This window comes from Cavia porcellus, unplaced genomic scaffold, assembly GCF_034190915.1.
Source record: "Cavia porcellus strain 051 isolate PalLab524CR breed Dunkin Hartley unplaced genomic scaffold, mCavPor4.1 scaffold_14, whole genome shotgun sequence".
Taxonomy (NCBI): Eukaryota; Metazoa; Chordata; class Mammalia; order Rodentia; family Caviidae; genus Cavia; species Cavia porcellus.
In genome coordinates, this window is record NW_026947497.1 from 16558357 (window position 1) to 16586106 (window position 27750).

At 38.3% G+C, this 27750-nt stretch overlaps 1 protein-coding gene across 2 annotated transcripts in view; it reads right to left on the minus strand.

The window, feature by feature from the left end:
* Prss12 (serine protease 12) overlaps positions 1-27281 on the minus strand; it is a 66603-nt gene extending 39322 nt beyond the window's left edge. For both annotated transcript variants that reach the window (XM_063260707.1, XM_003477121.4), the window contains exons 1-2: positions 26749-27281; positions 6726-6876 (exon numbers count right to left, since the gene is read on the minus strand). In XM_063260707.1, the coding sequence (XP_063116777.1) occupies positions 6726-6876; positions 26749-27211 (614 nt within the window). In that variant the 5' untranslated portion in view covers positions 27212-27281. The remainder of the gene's footprint in view (positions 1-6725; positions 6877-26748) is intronic.
* Positions 27282-27750: the final 469 nt, after the last annotated feature.

Genomic DNA, 27750 nt, shown 5'->3' on the forward strand with positions numbered 1-27750 from the left:
TCAACTTCACTATAATAGGGTACTATTGCCTGCCGCATTTTTAAAATTAAAGAAATAATATCATTTTCATACAACACTTAGGTTAAAAAGCAACAAATGATAGGCTTTTTATTCCCCAAAATGTGGGAGACAGTAAGTTCTGTCATTTCTATCAAGCAGGATGTAGCCCTTGCTGAACACACACGAGTTACAGAAAACACCCGCTCAGTTCCTCTCCGGGGAACAGAGCTACAAACCAAAGATAGCTTATCAAGGGCCAAGGATTTTCTGTTCCTTGCATTCCCCTCTGCTCTACTCGCTACCTAAGATTGTGCTGTCTTTGAGTTAACCAATAGGGATGGCTTGTGAGTTTCCCAACCAGCCAATGGAGAAAAGCTCAGCTGTTCTTCCAGGGTAAATGATAAAAGGGGAAATCCTCCTTTGTCTTGTGTGCTTGGTACCTTCAGCTTGAGCCCTTTGCAAAAATAAAAAGCCTTGTTGAGATTTCTTGATGTCAAAGTGCTTTATTATCTGCATTGATAAATTGAGTCTTGGGGGATCATTTCCAACAGAAAGAAAGCTCTATAACCATTGGGTGACTGTGACTCTAAATAGGCAAGGACAGGGTAACCAATTTATCCTGTGTTTGAAATTTGTTAATGATTGCATAACATAGTTCTAGGAAAAAAGCAAAAAGCTTAGTTGACTGAACTGTGTCACTTTTGGGAAAGTACAGGCCTCAAATAGTGACTCTGGGAAAAATCCCCTCTGTTAAAATCCACTGTTTTAAAATGCCACTTGCATGTTTTGTTTTGTTTTCCTTGTACATTTCTGTATTTTCCATTGTTTATACATGCCATTTTAATAATCACAAAAAAGTTTAAGATTACTAGTTTAACCTAATTAAGTTTAAGCTAATTATAAAGAAAGAATAAATGTGAGGAGAAAATTTTTTATCATGAAGTTATGATATAACACAAACTGGGTTGTTCAGTTAACTTTTTTAGTTTTTAAAAATTAAGACGATAATATTTATATACTCACAGATTCCTTCACTCACTCTCTAGGATCTCCTTGTACCCTAGTGCTAACTTCAAATAAACTGATGATTCTGCTCCTAAAGAGATCTTACAATACTGGGGAAAGCAAATTCATGAGCTGGAAACATCCAAGTAAATGCTATATAAATTCAATAAAGCTGTGTGTTCTCTTTCATTACTTTATGGAAATTATTTCCACATCAGCCTGCCAGTTCATCTGTGATAAAAGTCCCAGTGTTGCCTACTTTCTTACTCCCTAGCCACAAAATAAATTTGTGGTCTAGTGTGCTCTGATAGAATACACTGAGTTATTATTTTCTATGAAGAGCTGTTTGACCTACCAAACGGTAATTCCTAATAAACACATACTGCATTGATTCTGTCTGATCCTTATTCAAAACACTCTTAAGCCTATTTAGCTAATCAGATTATATTCATAAAAAGTTTGTTCTTTTGGTTCCCACTGCTCCCAGAAAGGCCAAATAAGTAGTAATAGCTGACTAGATTTGACTACTACTTTGAGATAGATAGAATAGAGTTAGGTCAGATGAGTGTACAAAATAATTCATTAGTTTATAAAAGATTGGTTCTTTCCCTTAAGTGTCATTTGTGATACTTATAAGCTATGAATGAAAAGCTCATTTATAATGATCAATACTCTAGATTTCTCTTTGGAAGAGAATCCTCCTATCTCCAATGACATTAGACCAAATGCTTACTGTACCCCAGGCACTGTTCTAAGAGCTCTTTATCTATTAACTCATGTAATCCTTCCTATAACCCCACTGTTATTATCCCCAAATTACAGATAAGAAAACTGAGGCTCAGAAATTAAATAATCTGCCTAACATTAGACGTACCACTACTAGATGTCAAGTCTGACTACAAAAGCCAACTTGAAATACAGCCTCCTGGGACATTTACAGTCAGAGGGCATGGCACATCAAACACTGCCTACCTAAAACATGTTCATTTTCATTTTCTTTTAAAAGTAACTTTCTCTTTTGACCTCTCGGTTTCTTTCAGCCCTATTTTTGTATCTGCCTTTATTAACACATGGTCACTTTACAAGCACTGTAGCATGAAAGAAAGAAGTCCTAAATTAAGGGATTCATAAATCTCAAGAGTCTGCTTCCCACTAATCTTTGTCTTCAGGGACGCCGCACAATCTCAGTGGGATAACTTCCCTATCTGTTAGAGGATTTCTTTCCTGATCAATAATTCTATGTACGAGCCTTCATTGTAAAAAACATTTAAAAATGTTAATGAATGGTAAAATAAAAAGTACTAAACCAATTTTGAAGCAATTTATACCAGAAGAATTTGTATTCTGGCTACTCAATATGGTTCTGTATAATAATTGTATAGCAAAAGGGGGAAAAACTAAGGGGAAAAGAAGTGTCCAGAATCTTAAGATTCTGTGCAGGCGATGGCTTATCAACAAAATCACATATGCTGTCACAGTTTTGAGCTATACTTTATTCAGTTTTGAATGACAGGGGACATATTTTTTAAAGTTAAGCACACATAAAGGAACTCTAAAAAGTGTCCCCAAGAAACAACTGGGAACTGGGGACACACATTCTCAGGTTACCTAATTTTCTTTTTTTTAATTTTTCTCGGTCTTTTTCATTTTCATCGGTACCGGGGATTGAACTCAGGATCTCCTGCTTGCACGGCAGGTACTTATGCCACTGAGCTAAATCCCCAGCCCCCAGGTTATCTAACTTTCTAATATCTGACTTCTTTCTTTCCCTCTCCTCTTCTTTCCAAGTTGTAGGTAAATCAGATTTACGTATCTTAAGCCCCATAATTCCTTTTGTATTTAGAAAGCTTGCCAGCTATCAAAATATGCAGACATCACTGAAAGATAAAAGGGTCAACAAAGAGAGCATCTCACAAAGAAATTTTAATCACCTCTCCAGGGAAGCATGACCTAGTTCCCTTCTGGGAATTCAATAAAGCAAATAAGACTGAGAAGAAATTTCCTTAAGAACAAATCATAAATCGAGAGGAACAATTACGCCATCTGCTACCAACCACGTGCCATTAAGAAACTGTTTCATCTAAAAGTACTTAGCCTTTAAAGGAGCAAAACAAATTACAGACAGAGAGGAGTCCTAGAGTATCACCTTAATGCAAATTTACGAGAAAATATAAAATCAAGAGAACAAAAGATAAATGGAGTGTCAGCTCATGTACTAGAGTGCCTTTAATGAATCCTTTCCTCTGGGAAGCTGGATTTTTAGTTGTTACCACAGCTTGTGGGAGGTTTTTGCAGCCTTGCTGGTTAAGTAGCCCTCAACAACTCCCGTGTTAAAAACCCTGGCCTCCAGCCTGTGGCGCTGTAAGGAGGCACAGAAGCATTAAGAGGTGCGTTCCAGGGGGAGGCCATAGGTCACTGCGGGTATAGCTGCAAGGGGACCCCACCTCCCCTTCCTCCCCGTCTTCACCTTCCGGCTATGAGGTGAGCATCTTGCTCTTTGGCCTGCAGCATCCTGCTTCACCAGGGGCTTGAAAGCAAAGAGGTCAACTGACCCCACGGTCACAACTGTGGCCCAAATCAGCCTGTCCTCTGTAAGTTTATTATCCTAAGTTTTGTCACAGTAATCAGAAGTTGATTACCCTACTTGCTTACTGGAGATATGTTTCTTTTAATCATTTTTCCAAACATGAATCTTTTTTGATAAAGCCAGCAATGACCTAAGGCTTGAAAGAGAAGTTAACACTTAACCCAGGTGTTGGTTCAGCCTTAATGATTTTCTTGTGAGTCTATCTCTGTCTTTTCTATGTGTCATAGACTATTGTTGCAAGATATCTTTATTTTAAAAATAGCTATAGTGAAAATAACTTGTGTATTTCATGAAAGAACTCTACATAACAGCATGAATTTTTAGGATCACTAAGCTAAACTGCAAATGTAATTAGTATTTGGTGTGTTATATAAATTTGATAGGCAATTTTCTAAGCAACACAAATTTGCCTTTGCAAAGAAACATACAAGTAATAAAAAAAAAAAAAATTAGGCAGTGACACATCTATAATCCCAGAACTTGGAAAGGCTGAGGCAGGATGAGCACAAGTCTGAACACAGACAGGGCAACTTAACAATTTAGCAAGATTCAGTTTAAAAATGAAAATCACACAGGGAGCTGGGCATGTAGCTCAATATGAAGGCCCTTGGTTCAATCCCCAATACCATCAAAGGGAAAAGGAGAAAAAAACTTTACAGTTTAAATTTAGAATGACAAATAATCCTTACTGTATCTGGTAATATTAATAAGCTATTATCTCAATATTTTTAGCAAACTCATAGGTATCTTAGTAACTAACATAAATTAATCAGCATACCACTGAACATATACAATTGGTAATTCTATGAATACAGATATATATTCATTCAAAATATAAAATTCATAGATACAGCTAAGTAAATAGAAGTTCTGGACAGAGGAATGGTGTCTGATGATCTCCCCACCAGTATTTTTTTTGATTATTTAATGACATCTTGTAAACATATAAGTCCCTAGTCTAACTGGACAGCCAGTGTATATTGTGTACTTACTATATGTGCTATCTACTTTCTAGTTACTAGACACTATAAGTTAGTAAATATCCCATTTGTGAGAAAATTGTTATTAAGAGATGTTCTATAACTTTTCTTAATTCTAGAAGTCATATCCAAATCCAAGTTTTCCTGAGTCCAGTACATGCTCATAATCTTAGCTACTCTGACTTCAACACCTGGAAATTGTAACACAACTTATTTTGAAATAGATACCTAGTCAGAATTGGCAAAACTTAGTCTCAAAAACTAAACAAGTAATTATAGTTTCTCAAGAGGAACTGATTGGAGGAACCCATCCAAAGAAGATAATCATACCAGAAAACAATACTACCAGTAATTATAGTAAAACCTTCTGATAAAACTTTTGCCATGCTTGCTCCTATTTCATGAATGACATTAAAAAAATAACACTTAGGTCTCACAATTGGTTACACAGGAAAAGTGTTACTTCACAGTGAGGATCTAGCTGATACCGACTTTAGCTATATTCAGTTTTTGTCTGACCATGGAGAAAAAGAGCCATCCTATGATTCTGGAAAGATGAATACACACCATCTGTGATGATTTCTAGCCAAAGCATTAAGCTTTTGGACCTAACTTCCAATTTTGGGAATTATGAGAACTATAGACGTAAACTCAGTATCAGAAGAAAGAAATGACAAAAGACAGGACGGTCTCCAGAACAACTGGCCTGATCTCCAAAATGTCAGTGTCATGAAAAATATAATAAAGCAAAATAAAATAGGCTGTTCCAGATTAAAAGACTCTTAAGGGGCCAGGCCTGGTGGCACACACCTGTAATTCCAGCACTCAAGAGGGTGAGGCAGAAAAATCACTGTGAATTCAAGGCCAGCCTAGACTACAACATGAGGTTAAGGCCAGCGTGAACTGCACAATGAGAGAGGAAAGAAAGAAGGAAAGAAAGAAAGAAAGAAAGAAAGAAAGAAAGAAAGAAAGAAAGAAAGACAGACAGACACTTAAGGGACATATAACATCCAGATATAATGCATGGTCCTGGACAAATTCTGCTTCAGACAAATCATCTGTCAAGAGCATTGTGGGAATAACTGTGACTATTTGAATGCGATGGGGAATTAGATGAAATTAAGGAGAATTACCAGTTTTGTTATGATAATTTGACTATGCAGGACATGTTCTTATTTTTAAGATATGTACACTTAAGAATTTAGAAATAAAATGTCAAAATACCTGTATTTTACTTTAAAATGTATTAATCTAAACACATGCCTAAAAAAGAGGAGATAATTATAAATATAATTATAAGAAAACCAAGTACAAACGATTCAAGGATGAAAACTCATGTGCCAATGTTAAGAAACAAAGATGGCGGCATGAAAACCAAGACTCCATGATATCTCACTGCAATGATCCCTGAGCAAATATGATCATTTCAGATCTTCTTATTCCTCTCTTCTTTGATTTTGAAAAAAGTCCTAAATGGAATATTTTTAAAAATTTAAAACCAAACATTAACTTTAAAAAGATCCCCTAGTATAATTTTAGATACACTTTTAGGTTTACTATACTAACATTCAGCATCACAGAAGAATTATAAGATTTGAAACTAACATAACATTTCTAACAATCACAGCTGAGACAACATGGAATGTTGAATTCCATGCTGTCTTAATCACACAGGCTTCATTTCCATTCCCTACACAGGAATTACTTTATTCCTATGTTAATAAACCTTCTTTGGTCTAAACATTTACCTAACAAAGAAGGAAGCAAATTGTCCAGGAGTTTAGACAATATTTGGGAGACAGGAGTTAAACATCAGTTACAAACTAATAATTAGTGTTTCATGAAATGACTTTGAGTCACTGTAGTTGGCAGTGCTGGCCATCAGCTGGGTATAAAATGAAGGTTACTAGTGAAAAGTAGGAAAATCTTAGACCTTAGGGGACATAACATCATTCCAGTTCAGAAGCAAGCAGGTTAGACCTACACCGTACAAACGCTCTTCGGGGAGCCTACATGTTAGCACAAAGATCAAAGTTACCTTTTTCTCTTCCTTCACGGAACTGTGCAGTTTAAACAAACAGCACCTGCCTTTGGATATGGAAATAATAGATTCAAAATTCAAACAAAGCAAAACAAAAGCAACAAAAACAAACCTGAGGCCCAGCTGCCTGCAGATCACTTCTGCGTCCGCGTCATCCCACTGGTCATCGCAGATGGTCCCCCACTGGCCAGCGTGGTAGAGCTCCACTCGACCTTCATGCATGCTGCTGCCACCAGCAAGGCGAATGACAGGCAATGACGGGCCTTGCAGCGTGAAATTAAAAACAAGATGAATCTAAGTATGTTTACAGCAATCTATAGAAAACTAGGTATATTCTGTTTTTCCCATTTTCGATAATATTCACTAAGCCTCACTAGTGATACAAACATACACATGTGTACTTGACATATACTGTGAGAATCCTGGTCACTCCAATGACTCTAAATTGAATTCCACAAATAGCCCTTCACAGGAAATAGTCTACGTTCACTTCTCCCCACCAACATCAAAAACCACGAAAGACACTAAAAAGCTGTACATTACTGGAAACATGTTTGACTTTTATGGTATTATGGTAAAGACATTATTTTACTTACAGCAATTTGAACCCTATCAACATATTATTAAAAGTGGCACTTATGTTCATAACATTCTTGTTTTCAATATAGAATTATGTACTTTTTCTAGATATCAAGTCAAAACAATTATCTAACTCATTATAACTTGATGATAGATTATTATAGTCAGGCCCTCCAATAAACAACACTGAAAACTCATTAGGTCATGCGTCAGGTTCCTCTGGTAAGACCCACCACAAGTGGTTCCATTCCCATTGTTTCCAGCACCCTGATCTAACCCTTGTCAACCTCTGAACTTCTCCATCTCCTTTCCGGGTCCCATTCACCAGGCTACAACTATACTGTCCCTTCCCACTCATCCCTACAGCACCCCACATTCATTGTCACCTAGTCTTGGCCTCTGCTGCTCCTTTTGCTGGGAATAATGTCCCACAGACCTGCCAAGCCTGTCTCCTCCTCATTATTCACTTCTCATCTCTGAAATGTCCCTTCCCCAGGAAACCTGACCCAACTGCCCTAGCAAAGCCACTTCCTACTACACTGTCCAATTTGCTTTGTCATGGTATGTGCTTTTGTCTAAAATTTTCACTTATTAAATCAGTTGACAATGATATCAAAACTATCTCTCTCCTCTCAGGTAGAAAGAGAACAGCAATACTGCCTTTCTTTTTTACCTTTGTATTTCGGGTCCCAAAGTAGAATGCATACAGTATTTATTTACTGGTGGGATTGGCAAGCAATGCTAAAAATCCAGAAAGCATATTCCAAATGAGAAAAATAATTTGCAACGTCCAAGCATTCAACTGTATTTTTTTCAGTTTTTATTTTTTATTAGCACGTTTCTAGCCCCTCGTGGGGAGTTAGTACACACATGTAATACTTTTCAGCCCTTGGTTCGCCCCCTTCCTCTTTCTACCACTGGCTCTACCTCCATCTCTTGTACACTTCCATTTTCCAAAAGATCTATCTCCCTACTTCCTTTTAGCCATCTTTTAATTCACATGTTGAGTTTTTCATACAAGAGAAATCATGCAATATTTAAGCCTGTGCGTCTGATTTATCTTACTTAACACTACGGTCTCTTGGTGCATCCGTTTTCTCACAAATGTCTCAAGTTTATCCTTAGTTATGGCACAGAAGTACTTCATTGCCTATAAATACTACATGTTCTTTATCCATCCATTCACATATTGATGGACATATAAGCCACTTCCAAGACTTAGCTATTATGAATCACGCTTCTATAAACATGGTAGGTGTATATATATCACTAACAAGCAGATAATAGACATTTGTGGTGTGAAAGGCAATAGAATTGATACCCAAGGCACTCAAGGGGGTTCTAGACACAGTCTGCCCACAAGAAGCTACGGCCTCTGGGCACCTGCATTCCTAGCACTCAGGAGGCTGAGACAGGAGGATCATGAATTCAAGGCCAGCCAGCACTATATACCAAGTTCAAGGACACCTTGTACTACATACTTAAAACCTGCCTCAAAAAAGAAAAAAGGGAGAAGCTGGATGTGGTGGTACCTGCCTATAACCCCAGCACTCAGGAGACTGAGGCAGGGGGATAGCCACTAGTTTGAGGCCAGCCTGTGCTACATAGCAAGTTCAAGGAGTTCAAGGCCATCCTGTACTGGAAAGCAAGACCCTGTCTCAAAAAAACAAAGGAAGAACTTTGTTACTGCCCAAGGAGATGAGTGGAATGAGTTTTAAAAAACCCTAAAGCAATTTGGAAGTAAGAGAGCTGATCAGAGTTGTGGGCATTCAGGGACTCTCCCTTGGAAGAGTGGACCCAAAGGGATGGAAGGTGTTCGGGAAGCCAGAGACAGAAGAGTAGTTCTCACAGCACAATCAGCACAGAAGTGCAAAGTCGGATGTGTGTGGCAGGAAGGCAGAGGTGTATTTTTGCTAACTGCTAATCACTTATCTACATGAAATGTACTTCTAACGCTCCGCACTATAAGTAGCTGTCAGAAAATGTGATCCGGATAGTCACACTTACATGAAGTGTGCTTGAGTTTTACAGCAAAAAGTCAAGTCAGTGAATATTTGTAAATACATTCAGATATTGGTAATATACTGTACTTGTATAAGTTATTATCTAAATAAGCATAAATAAATAACAAATAATTTTTATAAATTATGTCTTTTATTTGTCATATTATTTTTCCTTTTAAAACCTGGAATTATACAAAAATGATGAAAGAGGTATATGTTTCTTTAAGTCAATATATGGCACTTTCTTAGAAAGGCTGGAGAAAATAATAAATAAACAAAACAATTTAAGAAGAAATTTGAAATCACCTGGAACCTAGAGTCTTTATGACATACCATTTCTCATTTTGTAATCATTTCACATTTTATTTTCAAATGCCTGAAGTTTATTTTCTGGCTGGGTAAGTACTTGTCAAAATATAGAAAAACACACAAATAAAATTTAGCTAATAGCCTCATCTTTCCCACAAACTCACCACAAATCATTTGAAAGAATTCAGTGAAATAGTTGGCTCACGTTTTAGTTACAGATAAATAAAAACTCCCCACATGTTTTCATTTAGATAGCCGGTGTCCTCTAGCTCCAAAACTTCACATGATCTTGTTCTGTGTAAGTGCTGAAAACATCACAAGTACAAGATGACAAAACACTAAATTTCCAAACTACAGAATGCATTAAAGATCTACCATTGTGCCCTGTGATAGAATCAGTGCTCTCTGATTTCAGCTAAATCATTTCATGTTCCCAGTCCGTCTACTATAAGAGAATCTCTTTCCATTATCATTTCTAACTTATCACAACCCTGTTTTATATATTTATAAATGACCTGAAAATTATATTTATTTATAAGCAGAATATAATAGATGGATATTATAGAGGGTATGAGTTTTTAAAAGATAGAATGATAGAAAAAATAATTATTGTCTACTTTATTTTGTACTTTATTTTAAAAACTTTAGACATTTTATAAGACAGGCTGAATAGAGTAATTATCTACAAAAGTCATGGATTATTGGGCCCAATTAATACCATTCTTGAATCAGCACTGCAAAACATAAACTTGACAAGTTAACCTTACCCAAAAGATGGAGAATAAACAGAAGAAAAGAAAAAATTTAACAAACATCAAAATTTAACAAGTACCTCTCATACCCAAAGGGCTGCAGCTCTCAGCATTTGCCTGCATCATCTTCTTCCATTATTCCAGTTCAGAGGAACTACCGACTCTATGCTTGGTCTCTGCGTGTCGTGCACTAGAAGGTTTTTTATGCCCTTTCCCAATAATTATACTCAAACCGAACTACCGCCCTGCACACTAGCAGTTAGCAATCCAAGTCCTGGGACATCTTTGGATGATACTGTCTCCAAGGCAAATGCAAAAAGTGATGCTGTAAGCACGTGACTACACATTAAAATATAGTCAGCCCGTGAAAATCTGCTACTTACACACATGTAAACATATACATGTCTGTGTACCACACCACACTAGCTAAGCACCACATTCATCATATGGAGTTTGGGAGAAGCCCTTATCCAAGTTAAGCATCCATTCTTTAAGAACTCTGTTGCCTACAACTAAAGAACCCTTATACCATGTTTATATTGCATCACACAAAGAAAACAAGTTTTGCTTTAGTGTCTGTATTTCACATAAAGTTTCAAAATAACTTCCTATCCTGCCTCTGTCATGATTTTTCATTCCCAAAATAAGTATTTCATGTACAGTACATTGTGAAATATATAATTATTATATCTGTAGCCAACTTATATGAAAAAATATGTTAAAATGAAATGCTATTTAAAAATCAAGTGGAATTTAAAGAGTTAGAGACACTTATATTGGAGACTAGTTAAGTGTCAAATGTGAATCAGACTCATTTCCCTGTTTAAACTCTGATAGAATGATTTAAGTATGACACTTTCATCATCTGGAATCATGTTTAAAACACAGTGAAACCAAAACAAGACATTTTTTTCTTGTATCTTGGGAAAGCTACACATGACAGCAGCCACCATCTTTACAAGACACACCCCTCCCTGCCAGATGTCTTTTTCACAAAGAAATATATTTTCTTCATCTCCGTGGCAACAGACATTGCTCTAATAAAAAGGAATATGGCCCAGTCCGGAAAACACGGGGTTTGTTTTGTTATTTTTTTCCATTCTGGGAGTTCAGTAATTGATGATAGGTTTTATCAAATGGAAGCAAAACTTTTAATCAAAGCATTTGGACTTTTAAAAATAAAAAGAATCAGTAAAGATAACTAGGGAAAGAAAGAAGAAAAAAAAATACCAGATAGTGTTTCAAGGAGTTCAAAACATCAAACCAAAACTTGGCTTGATTAAGCAGTCACTTTTTAAAGTCAAACCTGAAAAGCTATTGGTATGTGATTTTATCATCGAAGACTCAGAAAAAATGGAAATGTGTTTGTGAAATCTGGGTGATTTTGTGCAAGAAATGTGTCCCAAGGCCCAGTGAGGCTTGGATTCTGGTTTGGACTCAGCTAAAGTCATCTGTGTTATATATCTCTCTAAGGCTTCCTTTATGTGGAAAAGAAATGCTTAGATGATAGACGATTCTTTCTAACATTACAGTTTATCATTTTCAGATTGGTATTATTTCTACATCCGAGCACGATAATACGGTGGTAACTCATTTACATTTTTTAAATCTTATATATAATCTTATGCCAGCAAGAATTTCAAACCAATGTAACATACAAGAGGGCTATGCTCATCTAACTCACATATTTTTATAGGTAACTTCTAATTTGTACAAATTTATTCAGATTTTTAAAATATTCAACCTTTGTATGATTAACACAATAATCTCTGAATTGCCTTCATCTACAGCTTCCATCAGCCAAACAGCCCGCACTCGGGATATATAAATATGAATGTGCCTCTGAAGTAATAAAGTAGATTGCTTGACTTTTATTGGGCAGTCTAGCTTGCTTTTTTTTTTTAAAAAAAAATGGGTTACTGAAAAACAATATAAGCATTTAGATGGGCTTATCTGAGGTTTATGTCTGTGGGATGATAGTTTGCATTCGTTCATCAATCAAAAGACTGGTAACTACACTATAATTCTGTTAGTGTTCTTGTTTATACCTCATAGGAAATTTTATTCCTTTGTGATTTTTAGGGATAATAAAAGCACATGTAAATATGTGTACAAAGGAACACACTGGACACCAGCATCCAAATTAATTACCTCTCCTGGTCTTCAAAGGAAAAAGTATCAAATCAACATTTTTTGTGATCTGACCACCTGCCAATGGCTGTTTGCAGGACTAAGCATTCATTGATAAAATCAGCAATTAACATTTCCAAGCACCATACCACTTTATAGGCTCTGGCATTACTCCTTATTTCATTCTGATTGATATCAGGTCCCATTAATTTTAAATTAGTATCTTATCCCTATTTGCTGTTCTAATAGCATCAAAAGTCTGAACACATCTTCGGCCTTCATCATTTTTCTTTACTAAATATTTATTTTTTATCTTTCCAGTGGTGGTTTGTCTTTACTAAATATTTATTCTTTATCTTCCCAGTGGGAATGACAGGAGAAATCTGGCAGATTAAAATTCTACCTCTTCATGTGTATCATCACATCAGCTGTCACCACCCCCTGATTATTAATCCAAAATATTTGTAAATTGCCAAGATATTTTTCAGTCTTTTAGGCATGCATTTTATAATGTTTTCCATAACAAGATATTTTCCATCTTCTCTAAAGTTAAAGGCCAAGAAAAACATATGGTGTGTGCACTTAGAGAAAAAAATAGATAAGATACAAAGACAGAATAATCAGAACAACCACCAAAAAAATTATTTTGTCCACAATGAAACTTTCTCCTTTGGTAAAAGCCTACAGGACAAGCATAAAAATGCTTGGAATAAAGAAATTCACTATGCACCAACTCATTTTAAAGACCTTGTCTAGGGTCCCGAGAGGGCCAGCTTCCAGCCAGCATCTCTGCAGGATAGCAGTACACTACAGGGACTGGGGAAAGCTGCCATCACTCGCAGGACCTGAGAGTGCAGAGCCTCGAGGCCTGGGACATCACCCCTTCCTTACCCACCGCGGGAGAAAAGCATGGCAACTCACACCCCCTCACACACTAAAGGAAGACAGCTAAAGCAAATGTCAGCCACCTAGGCCTGCACAGGCTACTAAATTATAATTCTCAGAGTCATATTTTCTGTTCCTTAGACCTAAACAATTAATCTACATGCTTCTAACTTTTGCCCACTTAGCATTTCCGCCTTTCCTAGTTCAGTAGGATTAGTAAGAGTTTATCCATTTAATAACCTACCTGTGTATAGTGTTCAGACTTAGGAAAGAGGCACACTGTTCGGATTTACACATCTCTGCTCAGACTGTTTGGATTTACACATCTCTGCTCTGCCTTATGACCTGTCTTTTCTTTGTACTGTTGTGTACATCCTGTTGAGAGACCTTCTGTGTTGATTTTTTTTTGCACAGTATACCTTGTTTATACAGTACTGTAATTTTTGCTGATTGTACGGTACAGTACAGTACTATAGTTTTGCGTTGTTATACTCTATAGCACTTTATGTAAGAGTTATATAAATAACAGCCAACGCACCAAATTCGAGTTTTCTTTGACCATTTCTTTGTTCCGAATATTGTAATGTACAAATTATAGGCAATTCCTCATGTAATTATCAATTCATTTAGTGACATAGTCACAGGAACAGAAGTTGGTTGTTATACAAGGAATGCGTGTAATATGTGAAGTATGTCTGGACATGGGAGAAATCATTCTCTCCAACTAGGTTTCTGTCCTGGTAGCTCTTTTAAGAAAAGAAAGAATGAGGAAAGTGATAATAAGGAAGGAAAATGTAACTTTTACATAGAAATGATGAGTACTCAGCAATATAGACACAATGTCTTAAGAAATGTGTCACTAAGCAATTTTGTCATAGATAAAAGTTATAGAGTATACTTAATGAACCTGAATAGTTACCTACAACTCATATATGATTTATGATAAAAATCTATTGCTCTTAGGCTACAAACAAGTGTAGCATGTGTTATGCTTTAAATCTAGAATGTCTCCCCAAAGTCTCAGAAGTTCGAAGGCAGGGCTTTTAGGAAGTGACTGAATCACAGGGGCAATACACTTAGTGGATTCCCTGATAAATCCACAGTGGAATGTGCTGTTAGGGAGCAAGACCTGGTCAGAAGAGGCATGTCATTTGCAGGTGTAACCTGGAAGGCTATATCCTTGTCCTAGCTCCTCACTTTATTCTCTCTCTCTCTCTCTCTCTCTCTCTCTCTCTCTCTCTCTTTTTTCTTTCTTTTTCTTTGTTTTTGTACGAGAATCAAACTCAGGACCTTATGCTTGCCAGGCAGGCATTGTGCTGCTGAGCCATGGCCCTGGCCCCTCACTTTTCTCTTTGTGGCTGGCTACCCTGATTGAACAGCTCCCACCATGCCCTTCCACCTTGGAGGCAGCCGGCCTCAGACTGAACCCACTGAAACCATGAGTCAGATAAATCTCTCCTTAGATTGTAGATTTTGATATTTTGTCCCAGCAATGGGAAAGTGACAAATACAGCATGTTATGGTACCAAATACTATAGACAAACACAGTTGTAAGTATTTATGTATCTAAGTATATCCAAATACAGAAAAGGCAGAGTAAAATTACGAGACAATAAGAACTTTCCAGCTGCACTGGAATCTCATGGGGCTACCACTGTATTTATTGACAGAAATGTTATTTTGTAGCACAGAAGTACATTATCAGACTGATTTGGTCAGATATATCAATCCCATCGCAGCTGCATCTGATGACAACTAACTGATGTAACAGATCATTGAAATGGCTACTATACACTATGCTTTAAATTTTATTTACAAAGACTTCCATTGAGCCTTCAAACTCTTTTTTGCCACCACAATTTTATACTAACTTAAAAGTGGAAAGAAAAATCTCACAACCTTTCAATAGCACATAATCATTTGAAGACTGAGCCAGTTTTGAGTTAAAATGGCTTTTACTCATAAGTGTCCACAGAACATGCTTCTTTTTTTCAATTAGGATTTAACATGCTCTGGTTGCTTGTAATTAATGATTTAGTGTCAATGCTAATTATACTTTGTCTTTTATCTAGGCAGAGTCCAATTATAATTTGTAAAGAGGGATAGTGGAAGAACATGACTAATACCAGAACTTATAGAACCCATAGTAAGGTCTTATCATTTGTGTTACCTTCAGGCTTTCCCATGGGGTCCCTGATAAGCAGAAACAGAGTTAAATACTCTTGCTGATAAAGCAGCTAATAAATTAGCTGTTGTATCTTCTTTCTATTTGATTTGCTTATCCACTAAAAAAGAATCTCTGCTTTTTCCGAACTTTAACCTCAAGTGGTACTCATGGAAATTCTGAAGATTGTGTCATAATTACAAAACAATGTTAATTTTGAAAACATGGTCAGTCTTAGGGATAATGTCATTAGGTTTGGTATAACTGAGTATCTCTCAAAATTGGTCTTCTCTTCCGTGACCACTCCCACGAAGCTGTTTCAAAATCCACAACTGAAGCCATTCTTTTCAGTCTTTAAGAGTCAAAATTTAAATTTCAAGTGCCCCTGGGAAAGACAACTCTTCAGATCTTATCCTGTAAGAAGACCTAAGGCCCTATGCTCCCCTTCTTGTAGCAGAGCTGGGAGAGGAAGCAGCGATTTGGACTCTTGGTGAGAAACTAAACCATGGTCAGACAATGTAACAATTCTATAAATCTGATAGAAATCACCTACAAGGGACTTTATTTCATAGGCAATAAAAGTAAGGAAACATTGAATATTACAAAAAACGCTGATGTAATTTTGTGTATGCGTGGCTTTCTGATATTATTACAAAATATCATATTCACAAATTACCCATTCATTTCATTTGTACTAGATTAGCCACCCACTACTTTTATTTTCCACATCATCCTTAAAAAAATGTAAGCATTTAAGAAAAAAATATTGTTCTTGACAAAAACAAAGTCCCATTTAATTCAAACAAAAGGCAAGACTAAATGAATGGAGGCAATCAGTGCACTGTCGAATCCTGATCATCAGGAGAGAACATGGCGTGGAACAACAGGTCATCGAAAAATCATTGACACACATGGAACCTTGTAATTCAGACTCAGCAAGAGGAAGTGCTTCCTCGCTCAGTGAAAAGTATGAACTGCAGAACATTTTAAAAGAAATATATGTGAACAGTTCAAATGGATTTTAATGGAATTTTTAAAAGTTGCATAACTTCTTTTACAGGGACCTATGTGTTATGCACACCACAAGTATCAGTAGTTTATTTCTTTTTCAACAAATATATCCAGCAGTTTATTTCAATCAATTAAAGGAAAATATTTATCTCTATTATCTCTCTTAGGGTGGAGAGACCTTTAGGAATGGAAACAACATAGAACTATATTTGCATGCATTTAAAAATAAGACTTAAAAGACCAAAATAAAAAGCTATCAAGAAGAAATAGTGTACATTTATCATCTAAATGTCTGAGGAACTTAGAGATGGGGAGAAAATGCCAAGCAAAGTGTTTGATATAACATGCAATGTTATAATGTCAAAGATAGAGCTAGAAATAATTTCCAAGTCAACTATCAGATGCACCATCATTTTCAAAGGCTCCAAACATGCTGTGAAATCTTGGACTGATTTAGCTGCATTGGCTATGTGGCAAGAAATTTGAAATGCTTATCCAATTTTGCTTTAACAAATGAATACAAATATTTGGAATTCTGAAAAGGCAATTTGCATGTAAATGACAAATGAATGTCAGCTTTCACTCCAGTTCCGCCAGCCCTAACACACACATACTACTAAAGGTGCCTCTTTACATAGTAGATTATCTGTCTTCAGTACCATAAAAATTGCTAAGTATTCTGAGAAACCCATCTGTTAGGCAGGTTTAGATATTATCAGGCCTTACAGACAAAGGGGTCCTGAATAATGTGCTTTGGCAGGTATATTTAGATGAAGAAACAAAGACTTCAGTGTATTAGATATTTACAATACTCTTTTAGCACATAGACCCAGAACAACCCCATGGAGCACGATGACATTTTAAGTTTGGATATTGCTCACATCAATTATAACACAGAACTATCTCCAGAGCAAGACACACAGCATGTCTGGCTGCCATAACCTGTGGTCCAATGATATCTCAAAGGGAAACATTCTTTAAAGCACCTCCTGCCTTGGACTGAGAAGTGATTTAGATTTTCTTTCATAAGTTTGTTACACGGTTAAGGCCCCTCAAGGGATAATGATCATCTGAAAAGAATAAGGAAGAAATTTTGCAATTCCAAAATAACCACTAAGAAAAATATAATAAGCACATACATTATGCAGAACAATGATAATTATCATACTTCCTTGAATCCTAGTGAGGCATGAGATTAAGGTGTGGACAGCTGGCTGGGCAAGTGGGCGTGACCTGTCAATCACAAAGTGCTATCTTCAGTTCTCCTGAGAACTCAAGTGAGTTTTCATAGAAAGGCCTGGATCTGATGTCCGTCTGGGGCGTGAGAGATACAAAAGACAGATGCCGTTAAACGGGCAGCCACTGTAAGCTTCCTCAGTGGCCTGCCCTCACTCTGCAGAGTGTACTTCTTTTTAACACTGCATAGCGCATTTCTTTTCCTACCTTTAATAAATGTAAAATGTGTCTACTTTTTTCGCTTGTCTTCACCAATTTTTTTTTTTCAGAACAGCAAGGATCTAGGAGGAATCTTCCTAGCACCCCAGAACCTCGTTAAAACTAGAAGTAACTCTCCTGTGCAGAAAAAGGTATTCAAACTTGTACTTGGTATAGATGCTGATGTGGCACTACCTTGCTTCTTGCTTGAAGGTATAAACCTCTTTATATCTGCATTACAATAAACTCTGCATTGCCAGGCACAGTGATGCAGACCTGTAATCGCAGCTTTCAGGACAGACTGAGGCAGGAGGATGACAAGTTTAAGTCTAGCCTGGGCAACTTAATGACTTAGCAAGATCTCATCTTAAACTAAATATAATAAGTCAAATCATGACAGCCCAGGCAGGAGTGTAACACAGCCCTTAGAGTCTCCGTCCACTGCAGAACAGGGTGGCATTTGAGGTTGATACTCCAGTGGAGGCTAACTTTGTCCCATGAGCTGCACAAATCTGTAGGACTACAGATTGTACATGTGGGGGTGGGGGTGTTTATACACTGGCGCAACAAATTACTCACCCAAATTTACAGATACACAGTTACAAACTAAAGAAAGATAACCTTTGCTTGATAGGAATAAAAAGGACAAAGAAGGATAAAGGGTAAAGAAAGCTGGGGATGTAACACATAACAGAATGCTTGCCCACCATTAAGGAGGGCCAGCATAGTAGCACAGGGTGAGGGGCAGACACCGGACACAACACAGTATTAAAGAAACCACAAGTTCATATAGGTCATTCTGTTCAGTCTCCCTCATGATGCAATTTAAACCCTATTAAATCTTCCAAGACACACACACACACACACACACACACACACACACACACACACAGAGAGAGAGAGAGAGAGAGAGAGAGAGAGAGAGAGAGACATAAAGTTCAAAGCTAAGCACACTAATTTCCATTGCTTTCCTTGCAAATTCTTTGGCAAACATCACTTCGTTGTCTCAGTCTTTTGTTATGCAGAATGATCCTTCCCTCGCACTCTCCTGCTCTGGTCAAGCCTTCTGAAATGCTCCTCACAGTGACAGCTAAGTTCTGGGGGTCACACCCTGAGACACCCCCAGGAGATCTAAGGCTGTGCGCCACAAAGTCTCTCAAGTGCCAACTGGATGGAAATTATTGTATTGTAAATACTTCTACATTAAAATTCAGTTCATAATAAAAATCTGAAATATTTAGCAGAAGTTTGAAGTCACATGTACAGTCCAAATCAGCAATGGAAGAAGGTCCCCAGCTGGAAAGGTCGTGCATGACGGCCTGTCAAGGACAGGAGCCCACAGATCGTAAAATGAATTACTACAAAGAAAGTCAGCTCACTTTTGGTAGTTCAACCAGCTCATGGCAAAGTGTTTCAAATACAGCAATGCTTAGATTTCTACTTTCCTAATTCCTATGTAAAAATAGTACACTTACTGTCATTTAAGTTTAAACTGATCAATTCTTTGTCTTCTGTACTGATTCACCACCAGCTTTATAAAAAAATGGATTTACAGAAAAATCACATACAAAAACTGTTTATGTCCCGATGTGGTGGTGCACACCTGAATCCCAGCACTCTGGAGGTGAGGCAGAAGGATCGATGCAAGTTTGAAGCTAGCCTGGACGACCTGATGAATGAATTAAAGTCCAGTTTAAACTACGCAGCAAAACTCCATTTCACAAAAAGAAAAAAAAAATTGTTTATGGACAAGTTTTCTAGAAAACAGGAATTTACAAAACTGAAGGACATTCAAGAAGAGCTCCTTGCAACCATTTTATCAGTTTCAACCAATATAAAGAAACCAGAGAATGTCTTTCCCAAATTTCATTGGCTTTTCATCTTGAAGGCTGCTGCTATGCATTGAATTGTGCATCTCAAAAAGATCATCACGTGCAAAGCCACAGCACCTATGAATGTGTACATAGGGACTTTGCATATTATCAAGTTAAAATAAGGCCAATAAATTGAGCCCTAATCCAATATGACTGCGTTTTTATACAAAGGGAAAGTCTGGACACGGACACACACAGAGTGTATGCTGTGTGTTAAACCCCCAGAAACACAAAACTAAGAGAAACTAGGAGACAGCACTACACCACTTCCTTTCCCAGAGTCTTCAAACGGAGCTCCGCCTGGCTAAATACTGACCTTGAACTTTGAGCCTCCAAAACTGTGAGAAAGCAAATTTCTGTTTTGTTTGTTTCTGTACTGGGGGTTGAGCCTAGGGTCTTCCTACTGACCATATTCCCAGACCTTTCTTCATTTTTTATTTTGAGACAGGTCTTACCAACTTGTTAAATTGCAGAGGTTGACCTTGAAATTGGGATCCTTCATCCTCAGCTTCCCAGAGTCCTGGGATTACAGACATGCACCACCATTCTGCCTTAAATTTCAGTTGTGGTAATTGATAGGCAAAATAATTGAGTCATTGCGTTATTACCCTTTCTTGGACAATTAGAGACAAACTTCTCATCCTACACTCTGTAAGTTAAGAAGACTTAAAATAAGTATTAGGAAAGGAAAAAAAAAATTGGTTGACTATCTTTGTTCTATAAATCCATCTCTTTCCAAATGAAAAGATAAGCCAAATTAATTAACTAATGAAAATAAACTTATAAAAGATTATATACTCATTTCAGGAGAAAAAAAATAACAACAAAACCAAAATTGAACCAAGCAGTTCTCTGAAAAGTAATAAGCATGCTAAAAACCCTTTAAAAATGAAAGTTAGGTAAAGAGAAAAAAATTCATGTTATAACACAAATTTTTACTCACTTCTTATTGAACTTATAGATGCGCAGAACAATTTTAATCATGTCTACTGTTCTGATGGAATAGAAAAAAGTACACTAGCAATATCAATCTACTTCTCAGATCTCTGACAAAAATATATTTAGAGCCACTAATGTGCCATGCATAGTGGCACACATTTTTAATTTCATCTAATTGTGAGGTTGAGATTATGAAGGTTGCAAGTTGAAGGTCAGTGTGGACAACTTAGGAAGATTATGCCTTAAAGTAAAATATTTTAAAAGGAGCCATAGGTGTAGCTCCATGGTAAAGTGCTTGTCTAGTATATGTAAGTCCCTGAATTCAATCTCCAGCATCATCAAAAAATTAAAAAAGAAACAAAACAACAACAAAAAAACCTGTGAGTAATATAGTAATTTCAATTGATAAAATACTCAAAAGAATTGAAAAAGTCATTGCATATTGGACAATTTAGTGCAGATATCTGACATTGGATTACTGCTATATCTTATAACAAATGCTCACTGGGGGAAAACATACTAAATAACCAATCTGTCTCTTAATTACAAAAAATCACAGTTTCTGGAAAAAAAACTAAATTGATGGAATGTTAATTAAATTCTCAAGTATAGTAGCAAGTGGAAGGTTAACTTTGAACTTGTTTTCTTTCTCAAATGTATCTGATGCTATGAAGCATACAATTATTATTCATAATTATATTGGCCCATAACTTGAATGTTTTAGCATTGTGCAGCAGTAGATTTAACTCAAATTACCCCAAGTCAAAATCAATCATCTTTTACCGTATAGTGTACTCTCCTGAACCAGTATCAAAATGAACTATATTTGCCTCCATTAGTTCACATCTATAATTCATTTTAATTTTTCATTTATTACTCCATGCATTGGAATATTTAGTGCTAAGGAAAAAATTCTCAATTAGGGTAGTTCAAACCAAGAACACCAATGATTAAGCAACTCTACAAGTTCACATTGTAATAATTAGAAAATTATAACTATAAATTATTCCTTTGTTTAAACCATTACATGCTGTCACACAAAGGAAGATTTCTACCCATGATTAAATTATAAGTTACTAAAAATATATACATATAACCCTAGCAGAAACGTTCACAAACTGTGTTCATAAACCATCTACATAAAACAAATGGTGTGGTATTGTTCTTTTATTGTTCAATTGTGAAGGAGAAAATTAAACTGAATACTAATCTTCTTATCTGTCTCCCAGAGTATGTATCACAGGAAAGGCAATGAAAATGCTAATTATTCCTCTGATACCTCACCCAGGTTGATTCCTTATTTACCTTGGTAAACAAAGCACCTAGTGCAAACTCAATAAATGTTGAATCAATGAATAAAATTTATCCTTGTCCTTCTATAAGAATCAATATTTCCTACTCTTTGTATCCCTTTTGGCAATCCTAATAAAAAGTATTCAAGACAAATATGCATATGTGGCTTGTAGGGGGAAAATCTCATTACTTTAAAGCTCTGTATATCATAAAATTTTACAAAATTGTGCCAATTAGCAACAAGGAGGAGGAATCAGAGGAAAGGATGCTGCCTTGGGAAAGTAAAATATTAAAGAAACAAAATTCAACATTGCTTGGTTTCTAACATACTGGGTTAACCAGTATGTCAACCATGTAGAAAGCAGTTTAAACCACTGTTCATAGAATGCATAACTAAATGTCTGTTTACTATGCAGAGGGAAGAAACATTTTAGAAGATGTCTTTCCCTACAAATTCACTCACCAAAAAACAATTTTTTAAACTAGAGTTAAATCACTTTTACTTAAAAGTAAACTAACTTGGGTAATTCTCCACAATTATACAATTGTTCATTTCATAAATAAATTTGCCAGTAACATTTGCCTGGAGACAGCATCCTGAAACAAGAAAATATGCTCTATCAATCAAGCCAGGGTCCATATGTTATTCATCTGGATGGGTTAGCTTTTAGTTAACTTTTTAATTAACATTCACTTCAAACAGCAGATGGACAGACATCAAAGTGAACAGCCTACTAAACAACGGTATTTGGATGACATGTCATTATCTCTATTTGAATTAAGCAATTTGACATGAATAGGTGCAAATGAGCAAATTAGCATGCCATGACTTAAAAACCAGCTCTATGCATCATTATATTATGGCTTGGATCTTAAATGTCCCTCTAAGGCCCACATGCTGAAAGCTTGGTCCCCGGCCTGTGGCGCTACTGGGAGGTTGTAGCACACCTTTGGTGCAGGTGAAGCCCAGCAGAAGGTCATAGGTTATGGCTGGGAGTGATGCCCTTGAAGAAGATATTAGGACCCTAACTCTTTGTTCCTCCTCTCTTTGCTTCTTTGCTGCTCCTTTATGAAGCAGCTTTGCTCTTTCACTGTCGTGATGTCTCACCAAAGGCCCAGAATCAGTGGAGCCAAGAAACCATTAACTGAAGCCTCTGAAACCATAAGCCAAAATAAATCTTTCTCCCTGTTTACCTGGTTTCTTCAGGTATTTTGTCATAGCAATCAACAACTTACTAGCACATATTTTGATTCTGGCAAAACTCTCAAATTTTATCATTTTTCTACTTGTGTTACTCATCAGTCATCAGCTGCCTAAGGCTTAATTCACTTGGTTGCTTGTAGAAAGGAGGAATTCCTGTCATAGCACCAAGCAAGTTACCCCAGCTGATATATCACCCTGACCCTGGAAAAGTCAATGCCCTTCATATGCAGGAAACACTAATGTATTATTTAAAAAACTGTTGGAAGAAACCAGTAAATTGCCTGTCAGTGCTTCCTGATGGGAAGATGGGAAAGTCACCTGGCTCACAGTCAGTTAATGATCATATTCTAGTGAACTAAGCTATTATTATATCACATTGGTGAAATAAATACCAATGGGTGCCATTTTCTAAAACCATAAAAAAGTGTTGCCATTGGCATCTTTATGCCAGTTCCTAAGCTAGAAGAGTGAAATCATAGAATGGTGGGCTCAGACCAGATCATCACCCACTGATGTACATTCTAGGAAGGTTATAGCAACTTCCCTTGGGATTTCCCTGACTACAAAAGAGCTTTTGACTTTCAAATTACCTTGACTTCCCCTTAGAAATATATATTCTATTTCTGATCCAGACATGAGAACTACTCAAGGCTTTGAGACTAGAACCTAGGAACGTGGATTTCAGTAAGTTCCCAAGTGTCTACAATACTCGTTGCAAGAATAGGCTGACTTAAGAGTATTTCAACCCACAGAATGATTCCGGTACTGTATGCAAGTTTCACAAAGCCAGAGCCCATGCATCACCTTCCACACTCTCTGTCATTCGAGCCTGAAACATCAGTGCCCTGTCCAGCTCACCTGAAACCCCACCCTGCCCTTCAATTTGGCTTCAACCAACCCTCCACCAAGAAGACACCAACTTCCTCATTTCTCTGGAGGCAATTAGAAACCTGACTCCAACCACCAGTTTATTTTTTGAAGGATCACATTATCACATACTGTTCCTTTCTTTTCTCTTGATTTTTTATAAAGAAATAAAGCATTTGTTCAAGTATAAGAGCCTGGAAGTAATGTGCATTGTATTAAACATAATTCCCTTTCTTTCTTCCTCTTACAGTATTCCCTGAGCTACCAAATGAGGGTTATTACACAATGCAGATTATCTCTCCGTGGCATACAAGAAAAGAAACAGAGCAAAATGAGTTGTGAAGGAAAAACATACAAATTTTCTCCGAGTACGGGGGTAAATGCCTTTGGAGTCTTCAACAGTAAAATTTCAGAATTACTGATGAAAATTAAATTTAAAAAAACATAAAGTGTTTTATCCAGCATCCCTTGCAGAGCTAATGCTCCCTAAGTCCTTAACATTAGACAAAGTTGATGTGTACATATCCCCAAAGCTGGAAAAGTCCTTTGAATTATCGTGTTCAAAACTGGTTTTCTATGAAGGAGAAAAAACAAAGCCTAAGAGTTAAGAATCTTATCCAGAGCCAAAAAAAGCACCAATGTTTTTAAAAGCACAATCCAGTATTCTTTCACCACTCCATACATTTGCTCACATTCCTGACACGTGGGAGGAAAAAAGCTACAAGGCTCAGAATGCACACCAGTCATCTCAAAGGTATGGTTTTTACCTAATCAGACCCGCAGAGTAAATGACAGAATGGGAGGCTTTAGGCTACCAAGATGGAGCCTGTTATAGGAATTCAAGGATCTCAGAGCCAATTACTTCCTTTTTCTGTGGTGGTGGTGGGGCATTTGTCTTCCTCTTGGGTAGTTTCTTTTGTTTCTCTTTTATTCAACTACCTGACGCACAACTACTAAGCAATATTTGGGGTTTTCTCTGGTGAGAATAACCTATAAACATAAAGGCACTGAAAAGATTTATGTCTACCTACTTAAGGTGAGTTGGCTGGAAGGGAATCCAAGGATAAGCTACTCCTTTTGTTAGACAGCTTAACTGATTTCCACATATTAACTGATTTCTGTTATTTATATGAAAAAAAACAATTGATCACTATTATTTTTTAAATTTTGAAGCCGCACCCCCACTGTTATGGCACCAGGGACCAAACTCACAACTTTGCATTTGCTGGGCAGGCACTTATGCCACTGAGCTAAATCCCCAGCTGAAGCCTCTTTTTAAAGTATATTTTATACAATTCCTATATATGTAATCCTTAATGATCCTTCCCCCTTACCTGTTTATAAAACAGAATAATTAGAATATAGAACTCTCAGTGTTTATTAGACATGAGATTTTATTACAAATAATTTCTTAAAGTAAATAATAACACAATGATAGGGCTCTTTCTTCATACAGCCTCAAACGTTTTTTAGCCACATTGGCATTCTGTCCATGAAACAAGGGTATAGAGATGACTTCATTCTCCAGAATGAAGGATAATTGATCTTAACCTTCCTATCACTTTCCTTTAACTCAAAGCTAATGCAATTGAAGGCACAGATAAATAAAATCTCTGCAGGAAAAGAATGACAGTATGAAAGCCTACCTAAAAATTACCCCCAAAAAGCACAGTACAATATGTTTCAGGATTTCGAGTCATTAAACTCCTGCCTCACAGCTTAGATGGAAAGCTACCAATATTTTTTTTTTTGAAAGAAATTCAAACTTTAATGGACATACGGCTTTTCTTCTCTATTTTAGGTTAGTGGTGGTGGAGAAAGCCCACTATTAAAACCCCAACAATTACAAATGAAGCACTGTTTAAAGCAGATTATCCATTTATATTATATTAGTGATGCTCTTATTACCATGAGACTAAAATGTCTCAGCAAGTTTCTTATTGCCAACTGATTCTGATTCTCCACAAAAAACATATAAACTGGACAAGAGCGTTTTTCGTAACCTCATTTGACTTCCTGATGTAGCTTTTTCACTAAGACAGTTACCATGCTTATCTCTTGTTGCTTTCTTTTTTCTTTCCTCAGAGCTACTCACCATGCTGTGTTGGGGAGTGTGAACATCTTTGTAGCTTGACCTGGGAATTTTGCCGTACTTTTTGCAAATACAAGTCAATGATGGGGCAAGGGCAAAAGTTTTACCACAGTTTTCCAGGTCAGGGTCTAAAGGAAGGAGCCTGCGGACTGATATGTTAGATTCAACATTTCGCTTTCCAAAACAAGGTAATTACAGCAACTCCCAGGAGGCAAGGTGATCCTGAGACCTTACACCCAGCACACACACTTCCACCCAAGCCGTGTGCACACTTGTGAATGCTTGGGCGCTTATAATCATACCCCACACACACACACACACACATGCACATCAGCAAGCACCAAGTCTGTAGGAAGCCAGGGCTCTGTATTTTGCATACTAATCATCCCCTCTGCCAACCTTCACACAAAGCACACGGCCAATTTAAACTCAGGAGCTAATATACTTCACTGTAACACTGCAACAGCCACCGTCACACACTCCACAACACAAACCTGCATCTAGACAGCCACCGGTTCCCTCTGTCTCCAAGAGGCAGCGATGCCTCTCCGACCCGGCAGGCTCCGTGCACCCCGTGTTGTCACCCCTGTGCCACTCACCAGGTCTGCAGGCGCAGTAGCCCCAGTCCACCTGGCCCCGGGCGTTCGAATAGAAGCACCAGGGTCTGCTCGAACCGTCAGGACCCCAGCAAAAGTTGTGTCGCTGTCCTCTCAGTTGAGCCCAGCCGGTCGGAGGCGAACGCTCCAGGAAGGGTGGCACCTCCGCCCAGCGCAGACACGGGGCTCCCAGGTCTGTCACGTTGACCCGGAGCTGCCCGGCGGGGCACCCCCCGGGGTGCTGCCGCGGCGCGTGTCCAGCTTGGAGAGCGTGGGGGCGCAGGGCAGGGACCGCCCGCCGGGGACACAGGAGCGACGGAGGCGCCCGGTAGTTGGGGTCCTGGGGACCCGCCGGGGGCGGATGGCGGTGGCGGAGGCACAGCGGATAACTGAGGATCGGATCCACGCTGACCACTTCGGGGAGCGCCCCCAACAGCAGAGCCAGCAAGAAGCGAGCGAGCGTCATGGTGCCAGCGCCCGGGGTCTGGTCCGTGCCCCCAGCTCGGGGCTCGGGAGGGAGGCGGGCGGGGCGGGGCGGGGCGGGCGGCTGCGTCCTGCGACCCCGCTCCCGACCCCCTCCGCACCCGCGCGCCGCCCGCTGCCCGCCGCGCCCCCGCCCCGCGCGCCCCTCGCGGCCCGGGCGGGGATCCTGCGCTCCGCCGCCCGGGACAGAGGGCGCCCAGGCGGGCGGCGGCCGTGGACTCGAGCCCGGGCGTCCGCGGAGGCTGCGCTCCGGGAACTCTGCCCCCTCGCTGCGGAGCGGGCGCGCAGTGTCGCCGGAGCCTGACCCAGCCGTGCCCGCTGGGGGTCGCTCCGGGATGACCCTCGCCGAGGCGGCACCGCCACAGCTCGGCGTCGGGGGCTCCCCAGCCCGGCACGAGACCCGGCAGGCGGCTCTCCTCCACCCCGTCCGGCCGGAGGCTCCTTTGCTGGTTTGAAATTTTAGGAAAGTGCGTGAATGCAATTACATGCAGCTTCTCTTACTCCTAGGAGAAGAAGCATCAA